General features: G+C 38.8%; 1 protein-coding gene across 1 annotated transcript; it reads left to right on the top strand.

Moving 5' to 3' along the window:
* The first annotated feature begins 9,753 nt into the window (after nucleotides 1-9,753).
* LOC100667852 (olfactory receptor 7G1-like) lies at nucleotides 9,754-10,692 on the top strand. Its single transcript, XM_064279874.1, has one exon. The coding sequence runs from the start codon at nucleotides 9,754-9,756 to the stop codon at nucleotides 10,690-10,692; it is 939 nt and encodes a 312-aa protein (XP_064135944.1).
* Nucleotides 10,693-12,449: the final 1,757 nt, after the last annotated feature.

The following is a 12,449-nucleotide window of genomic DNA, read 5'->3' as shown; positions in this document are numbered from 1 at the left end:
ATGAGCAGGAATCAATAGTACTGAAGGAAGAAGTCCAAGAGGTACTGAAGGCATTGGTGAAAAACAAGGCTTCAAGAACTGACGGAATACCAATTTAGATATTTCAACAAACAGATGCAGCCTGGAAGTACTCAGTCATCTATGTCAAGAAATTTGGAAGACAGTTACCTGGCCAACTGACTGGAAGAGATCTATATTTATGCCTATTCCCAAGAAAGGTGATCCAACCAAATGCAGAAATTATTGAACAATATCGTCAATAACACATGCAAGCAAAATTTTGCTGAAGATCATTCAAAAGTAGCTGCAGCAGTGTATCAACCGGGAACTGACAGAAATTCAAACCTGATTCTGGAGAGGATGTGGAACCAACGATATCATTGCTGATGTCATATGGATCCTGGCTGAAAGCAGAGAATACCAGAAGGATGTTTACCTGTGTTTTATTGGCTATGCAAAGGCATTCCATTGTGTGGAACATAGCAAATTATGGATAACATTGCACAGAATGGGAATTCCAGATCACTTAATTGTGCTCATAAGGAACCTGTACATAGATCAAGAGGCAGTCAGTCAAACAGAACAAGGGAATATTGCATAGTGTAAAGTCAGGAAAATGTGTCAGGGTTGTTTCTTTTCACCATAGCTATTCAATCTGTATGCTGAAAAAATAATCCTAAAATCTGGACTATATGAAGAAGAATGGGGCACAGGATCAGAAGAAGACTCATATACAACATGTGTTATGCAGATGACACAACCTTGCTTACTAAAAGTGAAGAGGACTTGAAGCACTTACTCATGAAGATCAAAGACCACAGCTTTCAGTATGGATTACACCTCAACATAAAGAAAAAAAAAATCCTCACAACTGGACCAATAAGCAACATCATGATAAATGGAGAAAAGGTTGATGTTGTCAAAGATTTCATTTTACTCAGATTTACAATCAACATCCACAGAGGCAGCAGTCAAGAAATCAAAAGACGCGTTGCATTGGGCAAATCTGCTGCAAAAGACCTCTTTAAAGTGTTGAAAAGCAAAGATGTCACCTTGAAGACTAAGGTGCGCCTGACCCAAGCCATGGTGTTTTCACTTACCTCCTATGCATATGAAAGCTGGACGATGAATGAGTAAGACCAAAGAAGAATTGAGGCCTTTGAATTGTGGCGTTGGAGAAGAACACTGAATATATGGTGAACTGCCAAAAGAATGAATAAATCTGTCTTGGGAGAAACACAAACAGAACGCTCCTTAGAAGCAAGGGTGGTGAGACTACATCTCCCATACTTTGGACATGTGGTCAGGAGGGATCAGTCCCTGGAGAAGGACATAATGCTTGGTAAAATAGAAGTTCAGCAAAAAAGAGGAAGGCCCTCAGTGAGATGAATTGACACACTGGCTGCAACAATGGGCTGAAGCATAGCAATGATCGTGAGTATGGCGTAGGCCTGGGCGGTGTTTTGTTCTGTTGTACATAGGGTGGCTATGAGTCGGTATGGACTCGATGACACCTAACAAGAACAACATGGTTTGTGATGTGACAAAAAAATGTGTATTGAAGCTACTACTATGAATTTGAGAAAGGTTAGTAGCAAATTCTAAAAAAAGAATAAAACTTTTGTTACATGCTAAGCCCATATTAATTACAGAGAATACATTACAAACAGCTGAACACGATATGCAGAAACAGGATCAACCTTTAGTGAACTGTATTTAGAACCGGCTCTTACAGCTGGCATTTTTTAGGATTGAAGTTGATAAAGTTGAACTGATAAATATTATCACTTGTATTTGTACAGATATGTATACCAATATAATAAACTGTATTTTTGAGCCTAAACATGATGTCAGTCTCCCTGATATTTTTGTTGGAAGAGGGATGCCTTTGAATATACCTTAAAAAAAGAAGGCTTGTGTTTAATTACAGAAATGTTCTGTGTCCCTGTGTGCATGGTACTTGCAATGGATGTGAACAGAAAGACTTGGAGGAAAAAGGATGCCATATCCCTGGTGCAGGAATCAGCCAATGCTAGGTTTTTCTTTCTCTGAGCCTTGCTCCTTAAGGATTTTCACTAGCCTGGGATCAAAATGACAACAAAAGAATCTGACTAATGAGGAGCTTTGGATATTGATCCCTCAGTGGCTACAGAGATTACAAACTGTCTATGACACACAACAGCCTTGCCCAGGTCAGTAGGCAGCACACCTGAGAAAAACAGATCATTATTTCTGCACAAAAGCTGGGTCTTTCTATCTTTCTGTGCTCCCTGAGCACAGCACTTGCATTTTTATCCTTCAGTCTCCAGAGGGGAACTTAATATCACTCTTTAGTGTTGGCACCGAAGTAATCTGAAGTTCCCTAGTTTATGTTTTGCAAATAGGGAGAGATCTTTGTCTACCAGTCCATCTGGGGGCAGCTGTGATGTAGGTACTTGCAGAAGATGAGCAGAATGGAGTCATTTGTGAGGCGTTTGCCTAATTGTCCATCCTCTTCACATGTTTCCTTTTACCTTTGCACCAATACTTGAACAGATCTTATTCTGCTAATGTCCTACTCTGACCCTAAAATTCCAGGAACTTTTCCCATCTCAACACATACTTGACCTTGCTTAATTTTGTTGAATGTTCTAGATTTTTCCAAAATTTTATTTAGTATTGTTTTGAGAGAGCAGGGGTGTATGGTAATCTTCTCCTTACATTTTATACATGATTTTTAACATTCCTTTGCACGGAAGATCATTTGGCTTCACCCTGTTACCTGGTTATGAGAACTCTGAGGGAGGAGGTGGAAACCAGGCAGAACCCACAGGCTAAATCAGCCATATATCTGTTTCCATTTATTAATCAATGAAGTATTTTAACAGGGACAACAGCACAGAAGAACAGGAGAAATACTCATGTATTTATGTTTCCAGAATTTAAAAATGCTGAAATTTTGCCATAATGAGTATCTTCTTAAATTAACAAAATAGTAAGAAAAGAGAGGACATAGCCTTTTTATTTCTGTCCAACCCCTTCCTTTGCTTCCCAGAGGCAACTATAATCTTAAATTTGGTGACTTCCTAGGCAGTAGGATATTCAATAATTTAAACTTGAGGAACTGGTTAGTGGAGTCGAGAGGAGGACTGAGAGAAAAAAAGTAAAAGAGGAAGGGAAGAAAGAAGTGGAGGAAAAACAGAAACAGAGAGCATAGAGAAAGATTTGTAATTTTCATTTCATTTCACAATATAGATGTGAGACTTCCTCTAAAATGAGGTACTTTGTACATCTATTATGTGTCTCATTATGTCTATTTTTTCCATCAGACTCATCAGCAACATGGAATCAGAAAACCAAGAAGGATTCCTCCCCCTCTCCTCTCAGAGAATCCAGAACTACAGCCCCTCTTCTTTAGGCTGTTTCCATCCATGTACCCATCCATGTACCTGGTCTCAGGAAGCTGGTCTTCATCCTGGAAATCAAGTTGAATCCTACCTCTGCTCTGTAGTAGCTGTCTGACCTTTGACAACTTGCTTCCAAGCTCAGTATCCTCATCTATAAAGTCGGCAAAAATATATTAGATACCTCAACTTTTATCAATGACACAAACAGGGTCAAATATTAAAAACAATTATCACTCCTAACAAAGGTTTCAGAGATAGAGTAGGTTCAGGCACAGAACTGCAGTGTTGCATTTTCACTCTTCATATGTTTGTTTCTTCCTAAGGTTGTTCTCTTTATGGTCACCAAAGGCACATAGGTCATTTCAGAAACAATAATAGAAACAGAAAACTGACTGCTTCTATTTGGTCTCTTTGCAATGGAGAGATAATCTTCCCAAGGAATCATTTAGAAGATAGCCTACACTATCAGCCTGGTATGGGATATATGTCCCTTCCAACTCTAATTACCAGCAAGAGAAATTTCATTAACATGGGATGCTTACACTAAGCCTCATACTGGGAAAGTCTGATGTAGAGTCAAGCACCATAGTAACTGCACATGCTTATTATAATGCCACTACCTGTCTGTCAGTGTGTTGTACTGTGGTGGCTTGCATGTTGCTACAATGCTGGAAGCTATGCCACAAGTATTTCAAATATCCGCAGGTCACCCATAGTGGGTAGGCTTCAGTGAAACTTCCAGACTAAGACAGACAAGGAAGAAAGGCCTGGTAATCTACTTCTAAAAATCAGCCAATGAAAACCCAATGGAGAACAAAATATTGTGAGTTTTCAACTCACTTACTTTGGATGCATCATCAGAAGGGATTAATCACTAGAGGGACTTCATGTTTGATAAAGTTGAGGGACAACAAAGGCCTGGGAAACCTTCAAGGAGATGGATTAACAATGGCCACTACTATGGTCTCAAATATACCAACCACCATGAAGATGCCACAAGATTGGAATGCATTTCATTTGGTTATACATGAGATCCCAAATAGTGAGTGCAGACTCAATAGAAATTAACGACAATAAATATAATGCTTGCCACCTAATAAGTACTCAAATAAAGTACTCAATGAATGTGAGCCAGCACAACTTTCTTCCAGGTCTGGCATCCTCATTCTGGTCCTTTCTTTCCTGCTACTTTCACATATTTTTAAGCACTTGCTTCAGCACTTAGCTAAGCACAGTGCCTTTAACTGTTAGTGCCATTTGAGACTGACTCAGTAGAAGAGAACCTCTGCACCCAAGGGCCCACCTCCTCACAGTGTTGCATCCAATGCATGATCTACACACCTTTTAAAGGCCTGATTCTCTTACCCCAACTGGCATAACCCTGAAGGGCCATTCCAGCTCCAGAGCTCCCTGCTGATCTCAAGACTTCATCACAACTCAATTTCTTCCTCTGCCCAATCCTTCCTCCTTCCCTTTTCTTTCACAGGTGCTGGTCCGAGGAGCACTCCCTAACAAATCTTTGACATCCTAATCTCTGCTTAAGTGGAGTAGACAGGAAACCATGAAACCCAACCTGATGCAATAAGAAAAGCATGACTTAGGTGGTGATAAGTGCTATGGAGATCGCACATCAGGAAAGAGGGTAAGAAAATATGAAGGTGCTGTGATTTAGATAGAGGGCCAGAGGATGCCTCACTGAGAAATTGACTTTCAAGAAAAGGAATAGTGAGAGTGAACACTGTGGTTGTATGGAGAAAGAACCAACCTAGCGTTCCTGGAATTAAACCAAATTCAGCAGAAGTATTATTTTTTCCAGTTTTTGCTACATTTGATTTTTTGAAAGTACGTTAGGATTTTGCTGATCACCAATTCTGTCCTCCCATTTCTATCTGAGTTCAGTTCAATCAGACCCTTGACCCTGCATGCAACAGACAGGGCTCCTGAGAGTCATCAAGATTCTCCACCTTGTTAAATCCTGGCTTCAGTTCTTCTTCTGTCACTTACTTTGCTTGTCACCAACCTTGACTTAGCTTAGTACTTACCGGAATACTTTCTTCACTTGGTGTAATATATTACATAACAGCCCCAAAAATATCAGGTCCTAATCTGTGGAACTTGCAAATTTTACTGTATTGGGGAAAAGGTTCTTTGCAGATGGGATAAAGGATTATCTGAGTAGGCCCTAAATGCAATCAGAAATACCTTTATAAGAGAGATTAGAGAGAGATTTGACTCAGACAGAAGGAAAGGTAATATGCCCATTGAGGCAAGGATGGTGTGATGAGGCCAGAAGCCAAAGAAAAGCTGAAGCCACCAGAAGCTCAAAGAGGCAACAGATTTGCCTAGTGAGTCTCTAGAGGAGCGCTACTCTGCATACACCTTCATTTCGGAACAGTGAAACTGATCACAGACTTCTGTCCTCCAGAAGTGTGAGAGAATTTATTTCTGTTGTATTATGCCATCATGTTTGTGCTGAACTTTACAGAAGTCACAAGAAACTAATACACTTGGCTTTCAGCAAGGTACATTATCTTGGCTTTTCTCCTACTTCACTGGCTACTAGTTCTCAGTTTCCTTGGATGTGTCTTTCTTATGTTCCCGACCTCACACACTGGAGTGTCTATAAGTTCAGTCCTAACCCTCTTTTCTTTAACTACCTTGACTCCTTGGCAGTAACATCCAGACTCAATGCTTTAAAAGTTATCGAACTATAATAACTCTCAAATTTATGTCTCCAGAGAGGATCACTCTCCTAAATTCCAGACTTATATATACCGTTCCCCTATATAACATTCTAGATTTGTACACAACTGCCCACTTGGCCTCTCCAACAGACATCTCAAACTCAACTTACCCCAAACTACAACCCTGATGTTAAACTCCTAGATATGCATTTCCCACAGTCTTTCCTATCACAGTGAATAATAATACAATATTTTTGGGTGCTGAGCAGTTCTTTCCAACTGAGCATCACCTTTTATTCCTCTCTCTTTCTTTTTTTTCTTTCTTACTCTCTGTGCCCAATTTCTCAGAAAACTCTGTTGCCTATACCACCAAAAGATATCCATAAAGCCACCAAATCTTAACACCTCCACAATTACCACCATGGTGTAAGCCACCATCATTTGGGATTACTACAAAAGCACTACACATGGCCATCCTGCAATTGCCCTTTTCATCAGGATGCTCTTTGCCTAACACTACCTCTTTGATTTCATCTTTTTCTTCTCCTCATCGCACACCAACAAGTACAATCAGAGAAAAAAATCAAGATTCAGAACTTGCCTGAATGTTCTGAATCTTGACTTTTTTTCTCTGATTATACTTGTTGTTGGTTCTTATTTTTGCATTGTTATTCTTTCTGGCTATGTAAATCACGAATTGCATGTTCTTTTCTAATTTAAAGATTCTTTCTCTCTGTTTTCACTGATGTGTTCAATCTTTCTGTCTAGCAGGTTCAGAGTAGCTCTCACTAGTCACCAACACTCAACTCATGAGCTCCATTTCCTACCTCTTCCTGTTGGTAATAGTGAGAAAGTCACAAATCCAGCCACAAAGACAGTAGGAAGCTTGGTTCAATTTCTTCCTGAAGGCTTTTAAGAAAGTTTTAGTTGATCAAAATCCACAGTCATGGGCCAAGCAATGTCCACAATTTTTGTGTTCACTCACACTTCTCAAATCAAGTAACACCACCTCTGACCTTGGCTTCAAATATCTAATCCTTTCTGGAATATTTAGCCCTTATCACCTGGAAAGAGCAACCTTCCAGCTAAAATTCCTTGCTAAGGCCACAAATTTGAAGGTGCAGCCTACTTATCATTTTGTGTTTGAGTTCTGATTGTGGTACCTGAAAAGTTAATCTTGTTTTTTTGGTTATCATTTTTGCATTATTTTTCTTCCTAGCTATTAAAATAATGACTGGCAGATTCTATTTGAGTGGGAAGATTCCAGTAGAAATTTACATTTTTATTATGCCATATGCTTGAAATAAATGAGGTTAAGATGGTGAAGAGTGACACTATAATGCCATCTTGTCTCAAATTGTTTCTCAAATAACATATCGAGAATACTGTAGATTAGCAAACAAAATTTATATGGAAACAATTAACTTGTAGTAAAATAAATTGATAAATTCATGAGTATATTGAATTCATTAAAGATGAAGGTTTTTAAGTGAATATTCTCATGGAATACCATCTTCATCTATTAAGTAATGGTTTTCATCTAATTAAATCTACTGAGAATATGGATAAACCTGCATACTAGTGCCTAGCCAGTGAAAATGTGATTTCTCACAACTCCACTAAAAATCAAGAGCCAAAATATCAACCCACATTCCACTAATATTGAGACAAATGTACATAAAATTTCGTGGACACAACTGAAAAAGTTGATTATGAAACACTAAAAAAGGAGTGATAGGACTATCTATACTGATCACAGTCAGAATTGACCAGACAGAATGACTTACAATATGTTCTATAGACATATATAGAATAAAGAGTAAGGATCAGGGAATATTCAATGACACTTAGAAAGTAACAACACTATATATTTGCATTTTAAAATAACTTACCTGTATTTCTAAATATATTATTTGTACCCTCATACGTAAATTATATTGTCACACCTAAAATTGGAATCAGGCTTTTTAACATCACTACTAAGGTGGATATGCTTTCAGTTGTACTTAAAAAAGGTTGTGACGCAATTAGAGAAGGACGGTGTATCCATAGGTAAAAGGTATGTGATGTGGAACTAAAAGAAACAGGTAGAGAGAGATAAATGGCATACAGCTGGTCTCCCAGAGGCTGGCATTCAGCCACATTTAATTCTACCTTCTATTTTCTTGGTCTTTAAAGATTTGCTCTGTCCTGGGATCAGAATGACAAGAAAAGTGTTTAGTTAATGAGGAGCTTTGGATATTGAGCCCACAGGGACAGAGAGACCTCATATAGTCTACCTGTGGCCACCTCATTCAACAGTCCCCTTCCAGTAAGGAAGCAGCACACCTGAGACTCTAGCCACAGATGATTCTCTTGCCCAGGAGCCTGGTGCCTCAATTGGTCCCTCTGCCTTTCTTAAGGATAGATCTCCCATCTACATCATCCAGCATCCAGGGCTGATGTCAATCATCATTCCTCAATGACGCTAGCCAGGTAACATAAATCCCTTAGTTAATATTTAGAAGTGAGGACAGGTATTTTAATATAGGAACATCCAGAGGAATGATGCCTGTGAAGATAGTATGTGCATGAAATGATTGGAATCAAGACATTCCTGAACTCCTGTCTAACTGTCTTCCATCTTCCTGACATGTTTCCTTGTATCTTTGCACCAATAGCAAGGAGCTATCATTCTGCTAGTGTCCTCCTCTCTCTCCATAATGTCAAGGACCATTTTCCTCCTGAAAAGAAATCTGCCCCTTCTCAATCATGATGACTATTTTAAAATTCTCTGATATTTACTAGCATTCTTGTGGTGGCAAAAGTAGATTTATCAGCTTAACCTTATCTTCCCATTCCTAGTTGTTAGCACACATTTTTCTTACAGGTTTCCCCCACTATCTGAAAATAGAGTGTTCCTACAAAAGCTTTCATCAGTTGAAATGGCCTTAAGTGAAGAAGCCATTACCACTAATCTATATGGGAAAAATTTTTGAGCATTCTCAGACCCCAAAATAACACACCAAATCATACAAAATAACACATATAAGCTAAAATAAAACTAACATACAGTGTTCACAGATGCAGTTCAAAGATATGACAACTGCTGTGTGTAGTTTTCAGGAAAGGGGCTTGGGGACAGACTCTCATCGCGAGCAGGGGTGCAACACCTCTTTACACAATTGTTAAAAAAAAAAACACTGAAGGTGAGATTTGTTTTTGATCTCTTTTTTTAAAGCAAAAATACTCTTTGAATTTCTTTCAGTTAGTGAAGAAAACAGGTACTGATGTGGATCTTTTGAAAAGTGAAGTAGCATAACTTGAACTTTCAAAAAGCAGGGAATACTTGTATTTCTGTTGCCCACTTTTAATTTCTGAAGAAAGCAATTCTGTCTGAGACAGTCTTATCAGGCTGCCTCCAAAACATGTTTTTCTTTACAAATTACCAAATATTTAAAATGCTAATAAGAGCACAAAGAATGTAATAAAAAAAGACCACCCCCTCACTCCTTTCCAAAATAATAAATGTTGATACCCTTCTATATCAGCTTCTTCACTTTTTTAAAATAACCAAACAATATACATGCAGACGGTAACAACTTTATATTCCCACCCATTTCTCTTGTTTCCATCCCAAGATGCTGCTTGCTGACATTTGATTGTCAGTCACCTCCATCTTTTCCATCAGATTCATCAACAATATGGAACCAAGAAACCAAACAGATGTTTCAGAATTCCTTCTCCTGGGACTGACAGAGGATCGGGAACTGCAGCCTCTCCTTTTTAGCCTCTTTCTGTCCCTATATCTGGTCACTGTCCTGGGAAACTTGCTCATCATCCTGGCGGTCAGCTCTGACCCCCACCTCCACACCCCCATGTACTTCTTTGTTTGCAATCTCTCCTTTACTGACATCTGTTTCAGCACCACCACGATCCCAAAGATGCTGGTGAACCTCCAAGCACAGAATCAGAGCATCACTTATGCAGGATGCCTCACCCAGGCCTGCTTTGTCATGATTTTTAGTACTTTGGAAAGTTTTCTCCTTGGAGTAATGGCCTATGACCGCTATGTGGCTATTTGTCACCCACTGAGGTACATGGTCATCATGGACACCCGCTTCTGTGGCCTGCTGATTCTAGTCTCCTTGTTCGTTAGCATTGTGGATGCCCTGCTCCACACTCTGATGTTGTTGCGACTGTTCTTCTGCGCAGATCTGGAAACCCTTTACTTATTCTGTGAAGTTTTTCAGGTCATCAAAGTTGCCTGTTCTGAAAACCTCATCAATAACATCATCTTGTATTTTGCAGTTAGCATACTAGGTGTTCTTCCTTTCTCTGGAATCATTTTCTCTTATACTCAAATTGTCTCCTCCATTTTGAGAATGCCATCAGCAGGTGGAAAGTATAAAGCTTCTTCTACCTGTGGGTCTCACCTCTCAGTTGTTTCCTTATTCTACGGGACAGCTTTTGGTGCATATATAAGTACGACATTTACACACTCTTCCAAGAAAACTGCAGTAGCTTCAATGATATACACTATGGTAACTCCCATGATGAACCCTTTCATCTACAGCCTGAGAAACAGGGACATGAAGGCAGCCTTGAGGAGTGTTATCAGGGGCACAACTGCTTTTCAGTGATTATATTATGAGCTTTAGTTTGGGATTTCTAAATTTCATCAAAGTGACAGGATACTTTAGACCCAGAATGCTTGATTTTCCACCACCACGTTCTTCTATACTGAAGAGATAACATAATGGCTAAGTGTAATTCAACTTGGTGTTGAAACCTGACGTTGCTCCTTGTGTAGCTATGCCGTGTTAGATAAATGATCTCAACTCTCTAAGCTCAGTTTCTTTGGTCAGATTCTATAGAAGCAGAGCCTGAGGCAGGGTTTTTTGTTATACTGATTTTGGGGGAATATTCTTAGAAGATAGTAGGAGAAGGTGGATTGAGCTGGGGAAGAATGTAAGCAAGCAATAGACACAGGCTATCTTCAGCCTTATCCCATTGATAGATTCATGTGAATGGCACTGCAGAATTTGTCCCATTGAGGAAGGGATCTGACCTTTCATGTCCCAATTTACTAATTATCAAGATGGTCACTGGTAAACTGCATGTGTTCCTGGTATCATCAGCATTTACCATATTCAATTTTATATTCCTGTATAAAATTAACTGATTAGAATATTGCAGTGATGAGATGATTGTGAGATAACTGGACCTTATCAATGAGGAAGGCTTTGTTTCTAGTAAGAAAACATAAACCCTGACTCTAGGTGCCTAAACAACAGAGCGTTCTCTTTCATTACAAGGATGTCAGAGATTCAAAATTCACAGGAACAGGACAGTAGGACTTCATTCATTTCTCCATGAAGTGCTTTCATCCTAGGAATGCTTCTCCTCGTTATCACAGGTGGCTGCAACAGTCTCAGGTGTCATAACCAGACATCAAGCTTAGAGACACAAAACTGACTGTCCCTGGACATATTGTTAATCTTGTTGTTAGGTGCCATCAAGTCGATTCTGACTCATGGTTGCCCTATTTACAACAGAAATTTTTTAATAAAAATTGTTAATACAGCACCTATTATTAATAGACTTTTCCATAGAATCGTATAGAAGACATCTGCTCCCACCTCATCACTGAGAATAGCATATATCCCATTCTAATCACAGTTCTGTTTAGGGGGGAAATAATTACTATGAGAGCATTAGATTGACCACGTAGTGTATTTTTTTCTGTTGGGAAGTTAATTCTTATAACCACTACAAGCACTTAATAAAATACGTGGTACATAATACTCAACGAAATTTAACTAGGACCATTGTGTTCTACATTTTGCCATAATTTTTAAGGCTTAAAATTCCTTACTCTCACATATTTTTATAACTTTCTTCAGCACTTTTAATGGCTTACTGTTATTGTAATATCTATTAGCAGGTTTTACCTGTTTAAGTAATAAAGTCAAATGAATTGTTATTGAGTAGGCAAAGTAGAATTGGTACATTTTTTGGAAACATATTTGCTTTGATCCTTACTCATTGATTTATTGATCAGAGTGTATATGAGATTTTACTTTTCTCCTTTGTCACCTTATTTTGTAGTTTTTCTTTTTCATCTCTAGTGAGTCTACACAGAGATTGAATAAAATTGATTGAACCATTAAAGTTTCAGAGGGTTGGCTGCTCTCTTAGGGATCTCATGCAAAATTTTGTTATCTGCATTTATGAGGAAAACAAACTTCCTGTGGACATGGGCTTTATTTTGAGGAAGACATGTAAAGTGTAAAATGGAATGAGACAAAAGGGTAGTTGACAGGCTTAGGGAGATCAGTTTTCCCACAACCACAAAGTATCAGGACCATCAATCAGAATCATCTCTGTCCTGTTGGGC

This window comes from Loxodonta africana, chromosome 3, assembly GCF_030014295.1.
Source record: "Loxodonta africana isolate mLoxAfr1 chromosome 3, mLoxAfr1.hap2, whole genome shotgun sequence".
Lineage (NCBI taxonomy): Eukaryota > Metazoa > Chordata > Mammalia > Proboscidea > Elephantidae > Loxodonta > Loxodonta africana.
This window is presented reverse-complemented; position numbering and strand designations above follow the sequence as displayed.